The sequence below is a fragment of the Penicillium manginii genome, assembly GCF_028828005.1.
Source record: "Penicillium manginii strain IBT 31320 chromosome Unknown utg000004l:1.0-7231830.0:1.0-7236170.0, whole genome shotgun sequence".
Lineage (NCBI taxonomy): Eukaryota > Fungi > Ascomycota > Eurotiomycetes > Eurotiales > Aspergillaceae > Penicillium > Penicillium manginii.
The window spans coordinates 4,750,149-4,774,463 of NW_026643105.1; the positions used below are offsets into that span (position 1 = coordinate 4,750,149).

Below are 24,315 nucleotides of genomic sequence, written 5' to 3' on the forward strand. Positions count from 1 at the left end.
CTCACTCTAGCTAGGTTCGTACTTATCACCCCCGCTAGCAAGGCCTTAGCTACAGATTACCGACAGATTGCAGCCAACGTATCTGTCGTGCTCGTTTCCTCTCTACCCATTGATGCGAGAATGCCGGCCCCTCACCCCCATTCCGGATTGGATCCCTGACCCCTGCAGCCATTGATATCCACTCCATGCATCAAGTTCAACGTCTTACACAAAAGTTTGACGAGATGTTTGCTTTTTATCTCATCACTCCACCTGTCAACAGCAGTACTGTTTGCTACTGTGCAATATTGAACCCGAGTCATGAACAAATGACAAGGTACACTCCACTCCATAGTAAAAGGGCCGAGATCGGTCTTCTCCGCAGTAGATTGCGTTAGCCAAGCCACCACTGCTGATTCATGCTCGCTATATTTCACACTCGGCATGAGCGACAAAAAATAATGAAATCAAATCAAATCAAATCAAATCATAATGCATCACAATCAAAGTTTGTGCGCCATCCCATGGCGGGGTATCTCAAAGGTCCAAAGAACTCCTCCCGTCGAGCCACGCCGCATCCAATCTCTCCAATCCAACCCCAGGTTCTAGGTCAATCGCTCGAGAAAGCCCTGCGCAATCAACCTCTCAACATCTCCCTGCCGAACGTAGAGCTGACTATTCTTGGTCAAGTTGATCACCCTGTCATAAAGATAAATCAGCCATAAGCGAAGGACCAAACCTCCAATTCGCAATTCAACGTACCCGTATTCCGTCTGGATCTCCCCCGCATCCTTCAAGACGCGTACATCAATAAAAAGATCCCTTGGCGGCTCCAAGGTCCCCGTCAAATCAACATCCGTCCACTGTCCCTTATACGCCGCCAGCATATCCCCATACTGCCGAAAGTACTCCTCCTCCTCCGGACTGAGAGAACTATGCCCACCGGTGCCCTGCATCTGGCCCCGCTCCTCGGATTCACTCGGCTGCTGCTGTTCCAAAATATCAACGCCATTCCAGCAGAGCTCTTCCAATTTCTCCGTCCGCACACGGTGGTACGCCAGGAGACAGCGCTTGTTGCGGCGCATGCATAGGTGGTCTACCAGCAGCGCGCAAGCAACAGCCGGGTCCGCAGACGGATTGAAGGCACCGTCAAAGGGATCGAGGAGACGGGCTACATCCCGGTCTAGGTCGCGCACTTCGCGAGTCACGGCGCGGACGATTTCGGTTTGGTAGGGCGGGAGATGGACGAGGGCTTGGGTGCGCTTCGCATGTTGGACCTGGGGTGCGTTAGTCTGGTTCCAATTGTTCTTGAGATCCCTTGGCTCTGGAATCCTGTCCACTGACCAGTTTGTTGCCCAATTCGCCGTACATGATGGCCGCGCGATCAGGGTCGCAGAGAGGAGGGACGCGTGCCTTGTCGTGGATCCATCGCGCCCGGATGCCAAGCGGTCTTAGTAAGTGGGGTGGGGATCGGCCGGAATGAGGTATGAGACAGCTGGGCTTCAGTAGGCAAGGAATGAACAGTACTAGTAGAGAAGTAAACTCCTCAAATAAAAACGAGATGATCTAAGATTTAGCAGAGATGAAGCGGAGTGTGACAGAGCCGGAAGGTGCCAGCCTATGATGGAATGAATTGTAGCCCTGGAGCCTGGGGAGAAAGGAAATCTCCAAAGATGTATTCATCTATACAGCAGTTATATCGTACCAATGAGAGTACGTCTAGAATTCAATACTATAGGCTTGATAAATAAGGGAATAAACTGAGCTATGCGAGCCTTTGTCAATACTGCATTGATGCACGCATCTGATTATAACCAGCCTGCGTGATCGGCTCATACTTGGCCGGCTCATCAGCCCCCATGCAAGACGGGATACACGCGATCACAGAATCAGAATCCGGCGCCAAGAAATAAGGAATAGAAAAACGTCTACGAGTCATTCGTTGTTCGCCCTCGAACCGATCCGATAGAGGCGGTAGAGTAACACGATGGCTAGTCGATCGCAGATGATCTGAACTCATTAGCATGCAGCAACAACCCGAGAAACAACACAGCCCACGAACCATTGCTCCATCTCTGCAGCAAATCGCCGACGTTCATGACAATGGCATTTTTGATGGGCGTCGCTTGAACGAATTTGCCAGGGTTCGTCACGTCCTCGACTTCCAGTCCGCCGCAGTCATCCTGGAAGAGTAGGGTGATCGAGCTCCAGTCTGTATGGGCGGGACAACGCGCTGCTCGTTCGGTCTCTAATGCCTCGGCTGGGACTGGAGGATAGTTGAGAAGACGTAGCTGGTTGTTATGTCCCGAGTGCTTCTCCAAAAGATAGTCCTCATTTTCCAGCCCCAGGCCGATGGCGAGAGCGCGTAATATCTCCCCTCCGGCGTGAAAGCATTCCCAATAAAACCGGGACATAAAGTCACGGAAACCCGGGAGCACTTCGTTTGGAATCCACTGGTTGGGTTGCGACGAATTCTGGTCGCTGCCAATGTCATAGCTCTCCTGTCAGCAGTCAGCGGGGAGTTGCATAAAACGCCAGAACTTCAAGGATTTCGTTGAGCTAATCGTCCGTTGTCATCCAACTCACCTTGATGTCGGGTATCTCTCTCAACTGCTGGGCTTGTTCCTGGTCATTAGTTGTACTCATTGCCTGTGAGACTTTCTCCAGCCCCGGCCAGGAATAGCCTCTGTGAACAGCCCATCCCTCTGGATGAGGTGCCTTGAGTTTGTCCTCTTGGGGTAAATCAAAGAATAGCCGAGACCATAGGAAGGCCTGGTCGACAAGCTGGTCTGGCACAGGGTGATTGACGATATACACGAACCCCACTTTCTTACAAGCAGCGACGATGTCTTGGGCGATTTGCAGACGACTTGACCCGCCAGCGGTCCACTTGGCAAAATCTACGACAGGGATCACTGAGTCGGGAGTCGAGGCCATGGTAGTGGACATTCAAGCCGCTTTGATGGGAGAGAATAAGGACTGCGTCCTATGTGCGGTGTGAAAAGAGGGAATCGTTTCCCATGTGGTCGGTGAGACAGACAACTCTTGTCTTACTACTCCGTAGAACAGGGTCTGCCTTGGGTAGAGATGGACATGACCAATGGGAGGGAATTCCTGAGACAAGCCCGATCGATAAAGATCCAGGATTTCCATTGTTTTCCAGGATCAGTACTCAGTGCTTCGTACTCCACACGGAATTACTAAAGAATTTGTGCCGCATTTAATATCGAATCTGCGATGGCTGGAAGGCTGGGCGCTGGTTGGGCATCGTGGGACGAGAATGGGTGAGTGGTGACTGGTTGCTGTGGCAGGATGACCGGTGGAGCATGGGATTGTACCTACATCATCCCCATCCATCCCAGATACCTCTGTCATTTTTTTTGTCTGGTTTGCTTTTCGAAGGCCTCACCTCTGACTTTTTCGGTATGACTCCCTAATTCTATGAGTTCATTGGATGTGCTTGTCTCCCTCTTTGCCCGCCGCTGCCTCTTGCTAATCTTACTCGTTTGAGTAGTTTGTTGACATCCCCCAGCACCGACGCTCTCGATAAGCCCTCGCCTCACAACTGCTCCCCCCAACAATGCGATTTGGAACCGATTGAATCAAGCAGACAAACATTTGGAGCATCAATCTTATATCGCCCGGTCGCGCCCCTCCCAATTTCCCTCCCTGATCGCAAGAATGCGGGCGTCATGGTGGATCGGCGTCTGGGCCACTCTCATACCCACGGTCGTCTTATCGGTAGAAACAGAGCCCTTCTCGTCCCCAGAACAAGGAAAATCCAACAAGAGAGCCCTCGAGGTCCTACGACTGCTGAGACGAGACGACGACAATTGCCCCAGCGGCTACAACCCCTGCTCAAATTTGGGCAACTCGGATGCCTGCTGTAAGAGCGGGTCACGCTGCACAACAGACGCCGCGGACAACATCGCTTGCTGTCGGACTGGCGCAAGCTGCACGGGCAGTCTTACTGGAACGTCTACTGGTACTGATACGGATAGTATTTTCGTCTCCCCGCATACTACATCTGCCACTACGACAGGCTTGACTGCTACGATAACCGATGCAACCATTGACGGGGCATATCCGTTTGTCTACATACCTACGACCATCGGGAATGCAGAGAGTTGCTCTTCATACTACTCCCAGTGCCAGTCAGAGTATACCCAGTGCACAGGGAACTTGATGGGTCGTTACGGGGTCACGGTTGGCGGAAATGGCGGAGGAGTAACAGTGGAGGCAATCACTGGAGCTGCACAAGCGACCTCGATCTGTTCCAGTCTGAGCTCGAAGGCCTGCCATGGTCTTCAGATACAAAACTGCGCGACGGCAGCGACGGGTACTGGACGTGATACCAGTGGGAACGCAGCCAATCCACGCCGGGCATCTAGTTTGCACGACCTGGCGATTGGCTTTGCTGTTGGAATTGCGGGAATGTTTGTTTAATGGGATTATGACTTTCGACGGGCTGCTGGATATGCTTACTAGGCCCGTCCTCCTTTGATGTACATTTTATCGCTGATTGATGACCCCCCTCGAGTCTGGATACATAGCTGGAATTACTGTGAATGAACTCAATGAATATGGTTTCCAACAAGGCTCGTTCAAAACTGGACCGTTATTTTCAACTCCCCGGGATGGATTCGGAGCATGTTGGATGTCGGGTGTCTGGCTGCAATTGGCCGCCTTTCTCAAGGTATTTCAATGTTAAATACTCGCTTTAGCATAACAGCCCATGCGGTCAGCATGCAGAGGTTGCAAAGACCGCGACTCGAGAGTAACATAGAGCTCAGCAGCTACTCGGCTTAGCTTAAATACAACTACTGGTACTAACACAGCAAGATAATTAGACTGTAAATTCAAATTCCACTTGAAATCCATGGATATAGTATAAAAGTTGATTAAAATAGAAGCATTCGATGATATCTATCCAAACGACAAACTTGAAGGCACAGATGATACCCCGATAGCAACTTCTCATCGTTTCTATTGCACACGACCAAGAGAGAACTTGAGGAAGAGAGATTAGTCTCCTCCACCTCCTCCTCCACCCCCACCCCCGCCATCACCACCGCCGCCACCACCGCTATCGCCGCCTCCACCTCCACTACTACTGCAACCACCACCCGAATCACCGTAAGAACCTCCGCCATGGGAATGGGAGCCTCCGCCATAAGAGCTTCCGCCATAGTCGCCACCATAATAGTATCCACCTCCACCGGCGGAGGACCCAGAATAACCCTTGTTCGTATGCAACTTGTATGAGGACGTCGGCGGCGAAATAGCTTTATATGCGGGTGTGGACTTCGTTGTAGTACCCGTGGATCCTTGTTGTTTCACGCCCCCTTGAGTATGTCGACGAACTGTCTCCTCTTCTTCCAGAGGATCGTGTGGCTTTTCATCCTGCTCTCGTGCCCACGCCCGCATGCGTCGTTCTGATTTGGACCGAGCGGCGGTCTTCTTCGTCTTGGAGAAGAATCCGAAGCAGCCCATGTTGATTCGGAGTCTGTATGGGTTGTTAGGCCTTGAATATAGTAGTGTTGATCCCGGGTTCAATTTGTTCTGACCTTGAGTAAGTGAGGTCGCAGTGATGATGTGTTGTGCGTCAGTGTGATGATCAAGTCCGATGAACCTTGGAAGTTGAGAGTTGATATTGGAGAAACAGCAGTTTGGTTCGAACTTCTTGAAGTATATATACTATATCTTGCTAGTACTAGTAGACCATGTTTTCCCAGGTTCAAGTTCTTTATTTTGGACCCTCACTTGCTTGGAACCGAGGGACATCACTTCCAAGGTTGAATCCATGCTAGGAGAATGTTGCCCTTTCGCCCGGACGGGGCTATGTTGGACCCGTGACTGGTTCATTGTATACAATGGATCCAGGAACGATTTCCTTGGCTCTTATTTCCTGAATCTGCCCGGGGCGGCACTCGTTTAATGTTTCTTCTTATCGTTAAGCTGACGGCAGCCTCGGTGCCCGCCGGGGGTGGATCCTCGTATGGACAAAGTGAGGCTCACACGGGCTATTTCGTCATAATTGATCGTGACGAACCGGCTTCTACTTCCTGGTTGCAATGATTGGTAGATAATGGAAAGAAAAATTAGCCCACATCTTCATATTATCTATACCCCAGAGAGAATATTCCCAGTATCCTGCTCAGCCTACCCTAGACACTACGCGATGCCGTTGACTATTGGATCTCAGGGCCAGTCGGGCAATCAACCAGTGGCTCTCGAGCTAACCGCATTTCTTACTAACTGTCCTAGCACCGGCAGTGAATTTCCTACTAGGATTGAATCCTAGTTGATGCTGTCCCGCCCAGGGGTAATTTCCTTTCCTGGAGTTGACTTGATTTGATACTGCCCTCCATTTAGTGCTAGTAATTATTTTGAGATGGCCACGCCCGTCTCAGAGTCTGTTGAACGGCACTTAATATTGATCAGCTGCTCAGATTGCGTCTGCGCCCGTGATGATCGAATGTCAGTCCGACTTGCGCGTCATAGTTATTGTCCCCGGCTCGAGTACTATGGTTCCCAGGCGGAATCAGCCTCTGGAGATTGGGGGCTGTGCACTAATGGCATTAGGGAACTACCAGCAGTGGAGCCGACCTGTAAAGCGCCAAAATATAGTTTAAGATGCTACCGGTAGTAGTACATGGTGCAATGCGATCGATCTTCGTATTGCTTCCCAGGTCACTACTAGTAGTAGCGGAACAAGGCGTGGCGCCATCCTATTTGTACAATCATCGCCAAAGTCACATCTTCCAAGCTTAGTATGGGGGTAAAATAACTGGGCTGTGGAATACTAGGTCCACAGTAGGACTTGAACTAAGACCGGCAATAGAAAGTGCTGGTTTCTGCTCGTTAAAAGGCCCCTTCAGGCCTATCGAGAGGAGCAATAGGGTGGTACAGTATATTTCAATTTGAGGTGGACGGGTCTGACTCATATGTTCCCAAGGATGGACACCATGAGTTGTACTTCTTTCTCTGAGCCTAGTCAAAGCGATTGTAATGAATTAGACCGCTTGTCCACTTTGATTTTGAGCGACGATCGGCATAATTAGTTCAAGGTGGGTTGTGCAGCGCACTATGAGTCAAAATATTCTTAGCCCAGCTCAACAGCTTGGGCAGCGAGGGAGGACAAGTCGGTGAGTGAGACCAACCGTCAGAATTGTTCCGAGGAGGTCCCGCCGGGTAAAAAGGAGTGGTCAGTGCAGGAAGAGATACAATCCAATGGGATGTGGATGCGGGGTGGATTGGACTGGATGTACTCCGGTGCTTTGTACCTGTATGCAATGTTAATCGCTTCGCGGCCTGGCAGGACCAAGGAACAATGAGATTTGGAAGCTTAAAAAGTGAAAGTAAAGTTAAAATCAAGATTGAAAGACAACGTCTTCAATCTGAAACCCAGCCCCCTCTCAGGGATAGTGGCGGTCGGGTTGATGTGAGTCGCAAGAAATCGGGTGGTTGGGTTGTTGACGGGAGGCTGGGGATGTACTCTTTCTCTCAAGTCCACCACCTTCCACAACCGTTCTCCCTCATTTTCTTTCCCATCTTTCTCTCTCTCATATCCTGGATCCCCTTCCATTTCCGCTCTCGCTTTGGGTCTATTTCTCGAAAATCCGCAACCTCTACGCTACTCTCAGAGAGTCGCGATCTATCGACTCCCATACCTCGAGTATACAACAATACAACACACCATACACCAAAGACCAAACACCCCATACACTACCGAGCATTCCTTGTCAACAACGTGCGATTCCAGTCCTGAGTGCCAAAGAACATTCCCCGAAAATTGTCACTGGGCAGCCCTCCCAGTATTGTCGGGGTTTGTCCCTCCTCGTTCACGATGCGGCCTTTCTTCTCCATCCCAGCGATCCCGTCGCTGGTCGTCTTACTCAACCTTGCGTCGATTGTCTGCGCAACCCCACTGTCACTAGAGAATGTGGAAGGAAGCGGGCTTGAGCAGCGATCATGCTCAAATCCCTGTGGCTTTTATTCTCAGCTTTGTTGCGCCACTGGCGAGACTTGCACCACGACAAGCGGCAATCAGGCGAAGTGTGTCTCCGGCTCCTCTGGTTCAAGCGGCGAATGGCAATACTATACAACAACATACGTCGTGACCGAGACCGATCAAACTACCATCACTTCAGTCTGGAGCAGTCGCGCCGCCGCTGCAACTACTTCGTCGTCAGGAACTTGCAGAATAGATCTAGGCGAGACCACGTGCGGCAGCACTTGCTGCGACGCAGCTCAGGAATGTTCAAATGGTGAATGTGTAGCAGAGAGCTCCTCGGCCGTGGCGACTGCTACAGGGGAGGCCACTCCTGGCGTGCGAGGAACTAGCGTATCTACCGCGACAGAGACCTCAGCACCCACCACCACCGAAGCATTCACCGCGCCAGTGGGAACAAATGGCGCCGATTTGATTGGAGCCAAGGCAGCTGAGAACAAAGGAGGATTGAGTGGTGGAGCTATTGCGGGTATCGTCATCGGCACAATTGCAGGTGTTATTCTGCTGCTCCTTTTGTGCGGTTGCTTGTGCTTTAAGGGTGCTCTCGATGGCCTTCTTGCGGCTCTTGGTATTCGCAAGCGCCGCAGAAACGAGACCACCGTTGTCGAAGAACGCTACTCTCATCACTCCGGCAGTCGACCTCGACCTCGACCTTCGGGTGGCAGGACCTGGTTTGGTACCCGACCCCCAGCAGCCTCTGATAGTGAGCTCAGCGAGAAGAAGAAGTCCAAATGGAGCGGCTGGGGCTCGGTTGCAATTATCCTTGGAGCACTTGCTCTGTGTCTGGGACTGAAGAGACATAAGGACCAGGAGCATCATGATGATCATTCTTCTTACACCTACCCAAGCTCCTATTATTACTCGGACACATACACATACTCTGGCAGTAAGTTTTCGCACTTTGAGGAGAGGGTTGAAGAAGAGAAAATACTAACATGCTTCTTTCACAGGCAGCGAAAGTTCTGACAGACGAACTCGACGGAGCCGACGATCTCGCGGAACTTCCCGTCGCTCATGATACAGGCTAATCATCTCTGACGCCGGTCTCTCGAGAGCAACGACACAATCCTCGCGGCAATTGGATTGACCTGAGTTTCTTATGCATTTCCCGGCGCTATTTCCCTTTAATGACTTATGTACGACTACGACTTTTTGATGGTTTGATGTGTCCTTTTCTTCGGTTTCTTTTGAGGGATGAAGATATGTTTATTTCAATGTTGATATGAGAGTTTGATGCCTCGATCCAATGGCCTTTATGATGGTGGTGTACATATGAAAATATGAAACCCAGATACGAGCAAAAATATGAAGAATGAATGAGTCAGATATTGAACATAATTTCCCATAAATACTATATATACTACTAGCAGCCTGATGAGAAACCTGGGAGCCTTACTTTTAAGGGTAGGGATAGTAGTGGTAGGGACTCGAGGCTCGATGTCTTCAAGTTGCTCACGGCTGACGGGCTTATCCCCCGGTCATCGATTGCCAGTGTTTCACATCTCACATGTCCACCAATCTGAAGCAATAGTTGAACAAGCCTATTAGTCCGTAGACCACAGTCAATTGAGAAGCCAACGGTTGCACGTAAGCAACAAGCCGTGATTGGGGCTGGCCTAGCAGGTACAGTATGCCCTGGGCGCAAGGATGACCCTTCCTCGGGCCGGCTGAACAGAGGATATTCTGGTCAAGAATCAGAAGGATCGAGTCCAGATGAGAGAATGCATTACTATTCGATTTAAACATGGCATTGCGCAGGAGCAAAAGGAGCGAAATGCTCAAGGCTAAGGCTAAGGCGGCCAGGGCACACAAAGGCACAAAGGCTTAGTGGACGCCGGATCCTCCCCGCCTTCGGTCCCGAACTTCTCTCCTTCACCTCTTCCACACTCCGTCAAATCATCCATGAATCGCCCCCCGATTCAAGCTTGGTGACCCGTTATTTCCCTCAATTCATTCCGCGAAATCCGCAACCTCCACCGTGCCATTTAGTACGCTTCAATAAACCCGACCGTGGGAGCATTACGAGACCCCGAATCGAGTCATCACCGCTCGCCATGCTACAAGCGCAGAGCCAACACGTTTTTTCCCACCAGCAGCAGTACCCGCAGGCTGACCCCTCATGGCTGCAGCATCAACAACAACATCAGCAGCAGCAACAGCAGCAGCAACAACAACAGCAACAGCAGCAACAGCAACAACAGCAGCATCAAGCGCAGCCACACCCCCAGCACCAACAGCATGCCTCCTTGGTCGCTCAGCAGCATGCCCACGTCCAGGCAGCCGCGGCCGCGGCGCAGCAACAACACTATGGACGCCTTGCCATGGGTGGTAATGGCACTGCAAATCCCGCGCAAGGTGCTGGAGGCGGCTCTGGAATAGGCGGAGAGGGTTTGGCTAATGCGGTCTCCGTCATGGATGGCGGGATCAGCGAGGAGAACCGCAAGGTCTTCATCTGGATCGCCGAACTCCTTGACCCGGCTCGCAGAGAGGCTGCTCTCATGGAGCTGAGCAAGAAGCGTGAACAGGTTCCCGAGTTGGCCCTGGTGATTTGGCATTCCTTCGGTATGAACCCCAGTCGCATCGTGGGGATGCCCAGCTTTGCCGACCGAGACTAACCATCGGCAACTTGCAGGTGTCATGACTGCCCTGCTTCAGGAGATAATTTCCGTTTACCCCCTTTTGAACCCCTCTCAGCTGACTGCTGCCGCATCAAATCGTGTCTGCAATGCGCTGGCGCTCTTGCAGTGTGTCGCATCCCACAACGAGACTCGGACGCTCTTCTTGAACGGTAACTACTGCTCCTGGAGCCTAATATTGTGATCCTTGAGCGCTAATTCAACATCCCTACGTCCAGCCCATATTCCCCTATTCCTATACCCATTTCTCAACACGACCTCAAAATCGCGCCCGTTTGAATACTTGCGTCTCACCTCGTTGGGTGTCATCGGAGCACTGGTCAAGAATGACTCCTCAGATGTGATCAACTTCCTCCTGACTACCGAAATTATCCCTCTTTGCCTTCGCATTATGGAGACCGGCTCGGAACTGAGCAAGACCGTCGCAATTTTCATCGTTCAGAAGATACTCCTCGACGATATCGGTCTGGCATACATCTGCGCCACATACGAGCGATTCTACGCCGTGGGTACGGTCCTCAGTAACATGGTGACGCAATTGGTGGAGCAGCAAACGGTCCGGCTTCTCAAGCATGTTGTGCGCTGTTTCCTTCGGTGAGTTCTATCCCTTGCACTACCAGTCTGAGTGATCCTCTAACAGCACGGATAGATTGAGCGACAACAGCCGAGCCCGTGAGGCATTGCGACAATGTCTGCCGGAGCCGCTCCGCGACGCCACATTCTCATCTGTTCTGCGCGATGATGCAGCCACCAAGCGCTGCCTGGCCCAGCTTTTGATCAACTTGTCGGATAACGTTTCCGACGGAGCTCAGGCGGCCATGTAAAATACGAAAACGCATCTATTTTCTTGCGGGATAACTCTTTTTTCCACTTTATGATATGCATGGGCAGGTTTATGGCGAGTATCGGACACAATGGCGCAAAAGTTAAAAGGACAAGCATTTGATGGATTCGCGCCCGGTCTTGATCGTCATCATTCATTCCACTGATATTGACGGCGCCGAGTTTATCATATGTCTTCCTCTTCATTCTATCTGGGTTTTATCGCAACATTTACATTGGAACAGTTTCCGGGACTTCGGTGATCTTTCATGTCGATGGGAGGGGACTAATGTATTCCTATGTCCTATTTTTTCCAGCTGTGATTTTTTCTTGCATCGTGTTTGCGAGAGACATGATTTTCAATTCTGCCTCCTCCATCTTCGTCTTCCTGGGGTTTCGTGGCGCTCGCAGTCGGTAGCGTGGGTTTCTGGTTGGCGCTGTCGTTTGCATTTTACCTTCGTCGTCGACGACCTTCTATTGCTCTACGAGATAGACTCCTGAGCCAGATACCACGATCCGGTCGTCAATGGTTTTGTTTTGTTTTGCCTTTTTCTTCTTCTCTTTCTGGGGTTCTTATTTTTCTTCATGTACATGTGTGCAAAAGTTTGTACTTCGCATGATGGGTTCGCTGTACCTACTAGGTGTTATAGTGCGTGCAATTACTTTTCTATTGATCAAACATGTGCCTGTGAGATTTTCAGCAGTGAACTGAATCCTCTCCCAATGAATAGACCTCTTTTTGGTTCACAAATTGATTGCCAGCCACAGTGAATGGTAACCCTTGGCTCTTGGAGGGATATCAATTCCACCCGCCGAGGATCATGTGACCGCGACCGTCGTCACGACGCGCCTCGATTTCCCGTCGCCTCCTACGCCCAGGAAAAAAAAGACGATATCGCGACCATCACGACATTGGCTATCATTTTGAATCTCCATCATCCAACCCGAAAATCTATATCCGCTGGGACTCTGTTCCGTTCACAAATTGCCCACCCCTTTCCTGATCCCTCCTTTGATTACCCCCGGCCTTGACGGCCTCATCCCGCCGCAATGGTAACGCGAAAGCGCAGCCGCTCTGAGGCGGTCGCTACCACCGAGAAACAGCCTGCAGAGGAACTTGGTCTTCTCCAGCGCATTCGGAACAGCTGGGAGTTTGCCAGTCTCATGCAATATATCGCCATCTTTGGAGGAATCATGAAGATCGATAATGAGTTCGAAATCGAGGTATGTCCGATTGCTATCCTCAGAAGGCCCGGAGATGTCGCGCATTATGTTGCATTGATGGGAAAGATGGAGCTCTTTCGCGAAGACCCCTGTGCAAAGTAACTTGATCCTGACTCCGCTCCTTCTGAACCACAGGACCTAGAGGACGAATGCCTGAAACCCGAACCTTCATACAAAATGCTTGAGATTGGATTGTGTCTTTTGAAGTGGATATCGTCGCATCGGGGTCTCACGTATGTTGCATGGGATAAAAATTAAAGTGCATGGTAGATGCTGACTCTGCAATGCAGGTTCGACAACTTCGATGAGTATACCCGGCGTCAATACAATGCGAAGGCTTTGGACATGCCTAACCCCTTCGGACAAGATGAAGTCCCCTTACGATTCCTCGATTTCGATGTCTTTTTGAAGTTGCGAGTTCTCCACCAGCTTTCGGTCTGGACATTCTGGAACCAGGATCGCATCCGCGACAAGATGCCCGAGAAGAAGGAGAGCGAACAACTGCAGTGGGTGAGTGATTTACTGTTGACTGAAGGGATTTGCTTGCATACAGAAATATACTAATACCACAAAGCGCATTGAAGAGTTTGGGTGGGACCGTGATGGCCGATCCTACTATGTCCTAGATGACAATCGCCTCTACCGTCGAACCGAACCTGCCATTCCTGCACCTCAACGACCGAAGAAGAAGCCGAGGAGCAGGTCCTCTCGCAAATCTCGGACTTCGAAGCGCACTTCAACCGCTGCAGTGGAGGAGGGCTCCGATGAGGAGGGTCAAGGCCCCGATACCGACGGATCTATCTCTGAATATAAATGGGAATGTATAGCTGTTACTCTCCCTGAATACCAAGAGTTCATAGATACAATCCGCAAGAGCAAGGATGCGGATGAAAAACAGCTACGTGAACGCCTCGAGGAGCATGTTTTGCCAATTCTGGAAAAGGCAGAGGAGGCGCAGCAGCGCAAGCGACAGAAGCGCGAAAAGGAGCTTCACAACATGCAGCTTCTTGCAGGCGCCAAGCGATCCAGTCGTCTTGCTGCCAAGGAGGAGAAGGAAAGATCCGACCGCGACGCTGAAGAGGCCACTCGAAAGCATGAAACTGCACTTGCCGAGGCTCGCCGGGAACAGTCTCGAAAGCAACAATTGGAGGTTGAGCGACAGTCTCGTATGATGACTCGCGAGCAACGCACTAAAGATCGTGAGCAGAAGCGGATTCTCCACCAGGAGGAGATGGACAAGCTCAAGATAGAAGAAGAGCGATTGGAACGTGGCGAGGGCCGCATCTCTGCACGAAACCTCAAAGCCGAGCGCGATAAGATGCAGAAGAATTTGGCCGACCTAGCTCAAGAAGACGAGTGGGTCTTCGATTGTTCTGGCTGTGGTGTGTACGGGGAAAATTTGGTGAGTTGAATCCAAGTTGAGGCAAAAGAAAAGCAACCATCTAACATTTCGTCTAGGATGATGGAAGTCATAGTGTCGCTTGCGAGAAATGCAATGTTTGGCAACACAGCAATTGTCTTGGTATCTCTAAGGAGGATGCCGAGAAGGATGACTTCCACTTCGTTTGCCGCGACTGCAAGCGCAAGGAGGAAGAAGCGAAGAAGCCCAAAATCGCCCCATTGAAATTCAGACTCAGCGCATCGGCATCACCGTCATCAGCCACTACGGGAGCAAAGCGCTCAGTAGAAGATGACATTGTTCCTCCATCCCCTGTTAAGCAGACCCATGCCGCTCTATCCAGTGCCCAAAATGGTCCTTCAACTGCCCAGACTTCGACACAGCCCCATCTTCCCCCAGTCACTGCGCGAGCCCAGTACTACGTCCCTCCATCTCCGGAGCGGCGTCAATACTCTGCAAACCAATCATCTTTCCCGTCCTCCAGTCCTTCTCGACCTTCTTTCTCCCCGTCCAAAGGCATGGACGCCCCGGCATATCCCTCTATGAAACCGCTGCCCGGGGTTGCTCATAATGGAGTCTCTCTGCCACCGATGCAACCCGGGCCCCATCTTCCTTCTTTTGGATCATTTCATTCTGCCCGCCCCTCGTCCTCTCACTCTGGCCACGGTGCCATCCAAAACCGACCATCTATGTCACCCACTCAAGGGAACCACGAAGTTGGTCCTTTAGCAGGATTTCCGCCGGCTCAGCAGCCGGCCAATGGATCCGGCTCTTGGTCCCCGTTTCAGAACCAGAGCTACACGACACCCCGCCCCCAGTCCGGACATGGCGGTTCATTTGCCATGTCCAGCAACTATCCGTCCTTTTCAGCCACTGCAACTCCCAACGGCAACCACAATCACTCATCGCCCCCTCACAGCTCGCATGGCATCGGTATGTCTGGCATCAGCCCTACCAAGCAGTCTCCCCGCCCTCTCACCTCCGGCGCCATGGCAGGTGCCCCGATTCTTCCACCATTCCACCGATTAGACCCGAGCCCTAAGCTCATGGGCCGTAATTCACCAGATGCCCCAATTCCACCACCTGTGAAGTGCATGACACCTGAGCAGGAGGAGCGCCGGCAAAGGGAGAATGCTTCGATCCGGCCTCACTATCCCTCCAATGGTCAGGCGCATCCGATGTCATCCCCATCAATCAACCGAATTCCTCCTTTGGGCCCGGCGGCAACCTCTCAATTGCCCGATCCAGTACCTTCTCCTCAGCATGGGGACCAAGACCATCGGCAGTAATGGCGTGGAGGGATTCAAACCTCAAACCCATAACGAACTCCCTCTCAAAAGCGATGTTTGCATATATTCGGTCGAAAAAAGTGGCCTTGAGCCGGATTATTTTCTGGTCGATTTCGACCCCCCCTAACTTTCAATTGCGGTTGAGACAAGCGTTTGGTGGGGAGCCCTGTAGTAGTGCAGGCTTTGACTGACGTCTCAACAAACTTTTGACACTGAAGCCGTTGTGATTACTCTAGACGAATGGCCAGAATCCGGAGTCATTATCCAGGTGGAGCCGATCGATCGATCGATCGATCGTTTCGACTTCATGTTGCTTGAGAATGGGATTATGGCTGTGTTCGCCATCATCTCCTTCGTCTCTGAACAATTATGTGTCTATTAAGAAGCTTGAAACATATCTCGATGGCGATTCGAGACAGGGTGCTGATATCGTCGTCGAGAAAAGGGAATCTGCCTTGGCTTTTACATGTCACCGTTTGCAGGATACCTGGGATTTCTGGCCTGGTCGGCGTTTGTATTCTCTTCTGTTTTCTACTTCCTTTTTTCTCCTTTTGTCTCGTTCAACAGATGCATTAAGATGGTTGGGAAATTGGGCGTTTTCAGATGGCCCCGGAGGCGGTATTTGACGGTCTGCGTAGCTGAGATCTAGGCATTTGTATTCTAATAGAAGTTTCCATTCCCATGTGTTGTCTCTTTCGTCTAAAGACCTATAGTATCCTTGCCTTGGGGACTTCTTGATATCTCTTGCAAGGAGTATACCGAGTCTAGTATGAATTTCCTATTCGGGTTGAGTGACGAGTACAACTTACGTATTGCTGGTATGAGCATGTAACGGCCATGGCAATCCACTGACAGCCCGTCAGGGTGACAGGAAACGAAAAAAGAAAAGCGACACTAGATCCAATGTCTCATCTCCGACTCAAATCGAAGCGATCATGATTTTTTTTCATTCGCTACCGGCTTTCGGAGTCCATTGCCGTCGAAGCTAAACATGCACGACCATCTCATGTCACGCCCCTAAAAGCCTCACTTCCTGTCACAGTGGATCCTTGGCACAGCCGGCACGGCATACATAGCTACGACGGACACTATGTGGACATCGCGAGGGGGAAGAAAAATAACGGCGCCAATATTTCAGAATCGAGATCCACTTGGCAGATAGACTAGTTGGTGACGGCGCGGATTGGAGTGGGTAAATCACACGGCCCGTCTGGGGGCCGTACTCCCTAGTTTCAGCGGAGCTAGGGGACTAGGGCGATCGACCGGCACAAACTAACTAAGCACGCAAGAGATGGATCTACTGTAATTTTAATTAGGCGAGCGTGTGCGCGATCTACAGCACTTGGCCCGAGCTGTGGTGGCCCCGCTTCCTTCTTTGAGGGCTGATACGTCGGTCCATACGAGGGAGACAGGACTTTTGTGTTATCCCAGTCTACAATGAAGTGGTACATTCACTCTAGTATGTACCAGGGTGCCACGTAGTTACAAGGACTATGGATCAAGGAAGAATAGTAAATTGTATGCCAGTACCCTATGCCCGTCACAGTCAGTAAGGCTAGGGTAAATTACCCTGTACCAGTGGCTCTAGGGCTGTTGGGTAGACTTCATGACCTGATAGGTCAATCCCTGGGCAGTTGGGCGTTCAGGCGCAAACTGATCTTTTCCAATTTTGCAATTTTACAGTTACCTAGTATCCTTGAGTCGACGTGGGCACGGGTGGTGACAGATGAAGGAAAGGCTAGATTCCCCCCATCTAGCATGACTCGCATGCCAATAGATTATGAATCTCGCTCGCGTTCCGGGATGGCTTAATCTACGGATCAGGACAAAAAAGTACTGAAGGCGCGCCGATCTCTTTCGGGGTTAACAGCTTGATTCCGGGTTAACAACTTGAATCCGAGTCTCCAATATTATTTCTTCGGAAGGTAGAGAAGACGAATGGCTTCACAAACCATTAGGTTTGAGAGACCTGTCCAAAAAAGGAGCCTGACTTATGATATCTCTTTCAAGGGGATATCCTATCTGAAGGGATAGCCGGATAGGCTATTCGAGGGAATAAGGGAATAGGCTATCCGAGGGATCTTCCATTGCTTGTCCGGGGCATTGAGAGCGAAAATACCCCCCGGTCCTCCGCGGAGGATCGGAGGATTGCCGTGGGTGGTGGAGGTGGATCTCGATCCGCCACGCTTCCCATTGGATACACTCGCCATGGGGATGGCTATCACATCCATAGATCCCCCGTAAATTGAGTCTAGGTGTGAACCGGTACTTTCGAAATCCTTCGAACTCGGCTAAGTCATTACGGACTGGATAGAAGGAAGAAGCGAGGAGATTTGGTTCACCACTCAACTATCAAGATTGGCGAGTTTTTGCTCTAATCCTTGGTTATGAAGGGATAGATGAATACGCATAGCTTGGCGTATGTGTATGCACCATATCGACGCTCACAGAAAATAAAGGTATGACAGATCGTGGGATCAGCATGGTCTTTGCTAGTTGCAGCGAGTCTGCCATCAAGATGTCCCTTCCCCCTCCCTCCTCCCTTTTTTTCTCTTTTCCACTCTGTATAGAGTTTAGAACACCGTTTAAAACGATTAGTCCTTATGTTCCCGTCCCCTTCCTTTTCCCTTAAATACCAGACCCCACACGGACTCCACTCCGTGCTCTCATGCAGCTCATCTTCATCGGTGGGCCCGCCTGTCTCGGTCGGCCACTGATGAAGTTTCAGGGCGCGTGCGCTGCCACGGGAAGATCATGGTCAAGGCATTGGTTGACGCAAGAAACTGTGTCCAACTCAAATTCACTATGCTGCTTTCCATTTTCGCCAAGACAATCAAGGGCGTTGAGCTGTGCCCGACGCATCTAGCCACGCGACTAATCCCCACTTAATTCGCCTAGTCTGACATATGAGCGGCAAATGGTAGGATATGGCAAGGGTGTAAAAAGGTATTTGTCATGGTCAACACCAGCCGCTGCAGGAATTTCACCAGGAGCTTCATAGAAACTAGTTTGGCGAACCATCACAGGAGGTGAATTAGGGACAATCGCATTCACTCGTGTTCCTTATTTGAAGCTATCGTCAGGCTCCTGCCTTTTGCGGAATACGAAGGAGAGTCTACGGAGTACGAGGAGAGCGGAAACTGGAGTGTACTCATACTATAAGGTCTCTACTCTGCACTCAAGACTTTACTACGCCGTATGGAATAAATTACATTACGCTATATCCTACTGCGTGGCCCTACGGAGTCCGGTCTACCATGGCTCGGTCCCGTCAAGTTCTAAGCTATCTACTGGTAATGAGCGCCCCCTGACTCGACTGCCTTCAGTTGTCTGGATCATCGTGATCGTCCGGGACAGGGAAGGCAACCGGTTTATGCCAAACTGACGTCGAAATAGTAGGCCGGAAATAGGGGATCGGGGAGATATCCCTTAGATCTTCGCCCCTGATGGTCTCTTGAAGCCTTGCCACTGAAGCAGAGGGGAAACAGGACCTGAGACACTGGCAGTCTCTTAAGTTGAGTATCGGGCGTCCATCACCCGAGCCCGGTATGAAGCGGCACCGAAAAGGTAACCATACCTTCGTTCGGCCCCTCCGAAGAAGTGGATCGCCTCCCTGCTCGATTGTTCGGGGCAGCTCGGAGGTTCATTGATGAGATTGGAGACCAGAAAAACATGTCATAGCTTCCCTCATTCCTCCGCGGAAGCAAAGTTTGCTGATAGTTTTGTTTTTGAGAAGGTTCACGTAGGGCAGAAAAGGACAGAACTTGACAATCCGGGGAAATGTGATGAGAAATTGCCCATAGCGGACATAGTACATAGTTTGTAATCCGTACCATGGTGCTTAGAAAATACATTTCACCGGGACAGCCCTTGTCTCCACTCAGAGCTTAGAGCTTAGTAGGGCTCGGCCTCTCCGGGCCAAATGACCTGCGTGACCTGCGAGCGATGTGGAAGCTAAAAGTCGGCCAAGACCGGAGACGAAAAGGGAAAATTAACTGTGCCTTGACATGATAATATCCTTGGTCTTAACCCTTCTGGGGTGTATTACATGCTTCGTATCGGAGACATGATGCGTTCATTTCTCCCCCTTTCTCGTGCTAGTTGCTCTCCCGCTTGCGGTGCAACACGAGTCAGTTGTGATCTGGCGTTCCTTCCTTGCGTTAACTTCTCCGAGTCAACGAAAATTGTCATCCATGGATCGCGGTGGTCTCAACCACTGGCTACCCAACTGCTTCTGCCTCTAACTCTGCCCCGCGCATGCCACATCTATCTTCCGTACCCAAGTTGAGGATCATTATTCGATCATCATACCTGACTGAGCGCGACTGGTCTTCGCACGGGTTAACAAGCAAATGCGATGTGTGGGCGCCAGGAAGTGGATTGATGGAAAGGATACGTAATGCATCATTACATCAGATTCAAGCAGGGAAAGGTCTCTCGGGGAGAAATGGCAGCTGCCTGGCGAATTCCTCGCCAGATGGACGGTGTAATCTCAGGTACAATACCGCGCTAGGGAAGAAGGATGTCTCCGTTTACCTGTTCGGGCGGCATCTGGTCAATTCATGACAGTGATCGTGGCCTATGACATGAGGATCGACAGTCATTAAAAAGACTATTGGCCCCGGACTGGTCTGACAAGATCGGCGAGCGCGTTCCACCAGGAAAAACGAGGAGAAGAATCAACGGTCTGCGGGCCTGCAGGGTGGAAGGCACACCGACAGGCCCGGAACCCAGTCAATAAGAAGACAGGATATGAAGATACGCGCTAGCCGCTCTGGTGCAGATTGACTGTGCCTGTTGGCAGATGATCCTCGCCTCTGGAACCAATCGTCAGACTGGTATCGCTGTTGGTTTCTCTGTCCTCCATTGTAAAACACGTGGTGAGCTCCTAGAAGAGAAGGTGTTTAGGAAATAGCTTCTGGAACTGCAGCTATACATGCGGTATCCAACTCGACGTACGGTACTTTTTTCTTTACTGCATGGATGTACTAAATAGGAATGGGTAGTGAGATGCAAAGCAGAGGAAAGCATTCCAAGGTTTCTCATGGTCATCAAATGATTCACAGATTTCGGCCACGGAAGATCCATTGGGGTAGATGGGAATCAGGCCAAGAGAAACGACGAGGCATTTCACTTTTCTATCAACTCCGACCCTCCGACCCTCCGACCCTCCGTGCCTGGAAATTTGACTGTGAAAGATTCTTTCAGAAAAGGAGGCTGTCAGAGTATGAGGGCTTGGTCAAGGTGGCGCCTGCTTTGCCCCATCCTTCTCACTGAATCTCATTGATGTACTAGTCCGACAGGGGACAGATTAGAATGATCCCCGAGACAGCGAATACAGGGATAGATTGTGAGCCTTGGCAGGTTCCCGTAGCGACTAACCGGGATGTCAATGGAATATGACAGGGAGCGGGCTATAACCCGGAGATCATGGTAGGGCTCGAGAGCAGCATCCCGGAAACCGAACGATGGTTCATCGAGAAGCGGGGGTCCATTGATCCAAACGCACGAGTAATATCATCCGAGCGATGTAGGGCCAGAATTTCCTACCTCTTAGGGCCGTAGAAGCGCAGGGATGTTCGCTAGACTCGGCTTTCCAAGTGGGTTTTCACGCGGTTTGAACGGTAGGACCTCCCGTAATACCCTTCAGCGTGACAAAAATGGCTTCCCGGGCAGAAGTAGAAAGAGCCTTATATGGTGTAGGGAGGCTTGGAATTAAAACCAAGTTAGCAAGGATGCCATCTCGAGTCTAAATCGAGGGCCCAAGCGATGAGCACGTTGCGGCGGGGCCTTGAAATGGAGCCATCCCATGGTAGACCCGCAATGTCGACGGCAGCTCCCCGATAGATCCACCGGGCTATGAAGATCGTTCTTCATCTTTGGTAGAGTAGACCAGTATAACCACTGTAAGGTTTTGCCATGGCATGAATGAACATCCCTGAATAATCGAGGCTACCCTGGAAAGTATGTTTTGGAAGTTAGGACCATGAGCCCGAGGCAAAGACCCCATAATTAGTTACGGTCAGATGAAACTGGTGGCTATGGCTGGGAATTCGTGCAAGGATCTCGCAGAATCTATTTTGGAGGATGCTGTTTTTGGTATGCCGTATACAGTACCTATTTCAACATTCATGAGCTGATGCTCTTCAATGACAGTGGTACCGATATACCGCCAGAGTAGGTAGATGTGGGCATGCTTACGGGAACTACCAGCGGCTTATCCTTACTGTCAATCGCGTTTCTTTCTCCTCCACAGCGAGAGGGGAACCTACAGGGTTGTAAATGCTGAGTTCTGGGTCGGAAGGCCTGTGCCCTCCACCATAACCTCCCGGACAGTCGCTCACTGGCTGAAGAGATGTAATTTGAAATCATTCTAGGCGAGAAGAACCAAAGAGAAGGAGGAGTTGTTTGTTAGGAGGCGTTGAGGCATGGGAGTCATGGCATTCTCACGTACTAGAGAAATATCTAATGTTGGAGGCTCAGCATTAGTTCGTGACTCCTGTCGAACCACTGCAGGTCCCCGGGTAGTATATGTAGTAGAGTTCTTACTACGGAAGAGGTACATCCGGAGAGGGAAACCAGATAAACTCAGCGAGAAGGATTTCCATCCCGGCAGAAGCGTATGGCTTGGGACTCGTCCTCCAGTCTTCTGTGGCCACTTTACTCGGGAGTGCACACCCTGCTGCAGGGGCCCCTCTGCGCCCCCCATCCTGGTAGGGCCACATGGCAGCAGAGTTCACCATGTTCCTTGCAAATACCGGACAGACAAAGAAATATCTCACGGTGGAGTATCACAGGGATCAAAAAACGTGGCCGGGCGCAAGTGAGGGCGCCACTAGGGGCGATGATTGCGATCGAACTAACCCCAGAGGTTCATCCACTTATGTTGCAGGGCTCACCGCAACCCTAGTCTGTTCCTGAGTAGAGCTGGGTGTAACGAAGCAGAAACTTGAAAACAAAAACATCCAAACAGTGCAAGAAAGATTACTATGTACAGGGGTTGTCGATACTGCCTTGCCTTAGCCAAATCCGGCGAAGTCGATCCTGGTAGCGCTAGACGCCGCAGGTCACGTTCAACCTACTAGTACTACTAGTATGAAGAAAAAATAATCCCGAACTACCTTGGAAAACTATGCAGTTCTGCTTTCCGTAGAATTTATGCCAACTGCCAAGTGACAGTGTGAATATCGAGTCGACGCTGGACGACCGAAGTTGATGTTCGTACGTCCTCGGCCGAAATCTAATAGGGCCGAACGCCAAACTCTCGGTCCAATATCATTCGAACATTGATAGTCTTCTCCTCTCCGCGATAGGCAAACGGGAAATGCCACTAAGACCAAACGAGGGCAAGCGTGTCATATGTAAGTAACCAGTCCGTTTATTTACGCCAATCACTGCTCAGGTGGCGCATGAACGTGACTGGGCGACCCACGTCGATCAGGAGTGATCGATCTCCACCAAGCTAGTATAGCGGAGATGGACGGCCCATGCTCTCGCCCCACTCGCGGGGTTCTACGGAGCATGGTCCCCGAGATTCATTTCTTATGCTCGACATCATTGTCGGGGCCAAATCAATCACTCCCCCCTCCCCTCTCCTCACCGCCGCGAGGTATGATTTGCCTCGTTACGGCCGCCTCTGGGAGAAAACCATGGTTAGAGGCCGAGATAGACAACTCCGTCAAATGCCATTTGGCATCGATTGTGATCTGGAACGTTACTTAGAGCCGCGGAGCCACCGAGCCCTGGGCCTGTGAGGGAGCTCATAGATGATACACAATGAGTCGCTGAATCAGTGGTTCGACCTGTAGGGGAGAAGCGTCATGGCCAGCTGTGCCTCGAAAACAGGGCCTCTCCCATCAACATCGCGCGTCTCCAGGAACTAGCTAGTTCTCCAGTCAAATACCGTATTGTGAATTACAGCCCTGTCTCCCAAAATTCTGACGTTGAATACAATGACTTGCAGACTGGGGCAGTTCTAAGACTATCGCCATTCGTCATTGGCACATTCCCTTAGCGTTCCTCGACTTCCCTACCACGACCCCATCAGCTGGGGCTTCGGCAGAAATGAGGAGCTACGGGTTCAATCCCAAATAAGAATAAAGCAAATTGATTATTTCTCCAAGAGGACAGACTTTATCACACGAAATATATCCCAATTTCACAGACAGGTCTAGTAATAAGTGTGGATGTGAAATTTACTTGGATGCATAACCTCATCAGGGTGCTTGCATCATCCGAAATTACCGCTTGCTGTTCACTACGGATTGCTTTTTGTGGTAGCGTAGGCGCCATTATCCCCCCTCCTCCAAGTACGACTCAAGCCTCGCCTAGTTAGCCCCCCCCTTGTCAGAACCGTAGGGTTAGTCTTCTCAGTACGGAGTATGACTGGGGAAGTATCCGAAAGATCCACCAATCTCGATACCCCCGGTCTTTCCCCTTCTTGAATTTCCATCTGACCTATGACATCCCTAGAAGCCGTGGAACAAGCCTTGGGGGAGGTTTTTTTTCTTTTTTATTGAGAAAGAAAAAAAAAGAGGCTGCCCATGGTCGTTCGTACAGGGAACTATCATACCCCCCTCCCTCTACTAGTAGAGTAGATGGGAATTTCTATATTGTTCTCAACATTAATTCTCTGTTCGTGTTCTTTTTCTCCTTTCTTCCTACACTCAACTCTCTCTTCTTGGAATTCCCCAAAACCCCACAATTGAGGCAATGCCATCTATGTCTTTTGTCCAAAATTAGTACAAAGCGCAGGTGTCATAGTATGGAAGGGCTGAGCCATGTTGATCGGGGAGAATGAAATGTATGCTAGATAAAGAAAGAGGCCCAAAGCATAAAAAAAATTCATGGGTTGACGAATCAAAAAAAGAAGGAAAAAATAGACCAATGGTAAAAAACGGCTGAATGGCTATTTTTCGATTGAAAGAAACGCCAAGCCTTCATTACCTGGGC

The 24,315-nt window shown here is 50.6% G+C and overlaps 7 protein-coding genes across 7 annotated transcripts; 4 read left to right on the forward strand and 3 right to left on the reverse strand.

Annotated features, from left to right (window-relative positions):
- Positions 1-584: 584 nt before the first annotated feature.
- Positions 585-1,350, reverse strand: N7533_005486 (DNA replication protein PSF1; the record flags this gene model as incomplete). Its single annotated transcript, XM_057102136.1, has 2 exons — positions 585-1,256; positions 1,324-1,350. 2 exons carry the CDS (start codon positions 1,348-1,350, stop codon positions 585-587), a joined length of 699 nt encoding a protein of 232 aa, XP_056961766.1.
- A 620-nt stretch (positions 1,351-1,970) lies between these two features.
- Positions 1,971-2,916, reverse strand: N7533_005487 (isopenicillin N synthase family dioxygenase; the record flags this gene model as incomplete). Its single annotated transcript, XM_057102137.1, has 2 exons — positions 1,971-2,477; positions 2,566-2,916. The coding sequence occupies 2 exons, from the start codon at positions 2,914-2,916 to the stop codon at positions 1,971-1,973; spliced, it is 858 nt and encodes a 285-aa protein (XP_056961767.1).
- A 744-nt stretch (positions 2,917-3,660) lies between these two features.
- Positions 3,661-4,425, forward strand: N7533_005488 (uncharacterized protein; the record flags this gene model as incomplete). Its single annotated transcript, XM_057102138.1, has 1 exon — positions 3,661-4,425. The coding sequence occupies one exon, from the start codon at positions 3,661-3,663 to the stop codon at positions 4,423-4,425; it is 765 nt and encodes a 254-aa protein (XP_056961768.1).
- Positions 4,426-5,004: 579 nt separating this feature from the next.
- Positions 5,005-5,472, reverse strand: N7533_005489 (uncharacterized protein; the record flags this gene model as incomplete). The annotated part of the gene is made up of 1 exon (XM_057102139.1): positions 5,005-5,472. The coding sequence occupies one exon, from the start codon at positions 5,470-5,472 to the stop codon at positions 5,005-5,007; it is 468 nt and encodes a 155-aa protein (XP_056961769.1).
- A 2,356-nt stretch (positions 5,473-7,828) lies between these two features.
- On the forward strand, positions 7,829-9,021 carry N7533_005490 (uncharacterized protein; the record flags this gene model as incomplete). Its single annotated transcript, XM_057102140.1, has 2 exons — positions 7,829-8,879; positions 8,948-9,021. The coding sequence occupies 2 exons, from the start codon at positions 7,829-7,831 to the stop codon at positions 9,019-9,021; spliced, it is 1,125 nt and encodes a 374-aa protein (XP_056961770.1).
- Positions 9,022-10,047: 1,026 nt separating this feature from the next.
- Positions 10,048-11,453, forward strand: N7533_005491 (Rcd1-like cell differentiation family protein; the record flags this gene model as incomplete). The annotated part of the gene is made up of 4 exons (XM_057102141.1): positions 10,048-10,555; positions 10,626-10,781; positions 10,848-11,223; positions 11,270-11,453. 4 exons carry the CDS (start codon positions 10,048-10,050, stop codon positions 11,451-11,453), a joined length of 1,224 nt encoding a protein of 407 aa, XP_056961771.1.
- Positions 11,454-12,501: 1,048 nt separating this feature from the next.
- Positions 12,502-15,363, forward strand: N7533_005492 (putative PHD finger domain protein; the record flags this gene model as incomplete). The annotated part of the gene is made up of 5 exons (XM_057102142.1): positions 12,502-12,675; positions 12,811-12,908; positions 12,966-13,185; positions 13,250-14,077; positions 14,134-15,363. 5 exons carry the CDS (start codon positions 12,502-12,504, stop codon positions 15,361-15,363), a joined length of 2,550 nt encoding a protein of 849 aa, XP_056961772.1.
- Between the last annotated feature and the right edge of the window lie 8,952 nt (positions 15,364-24,315).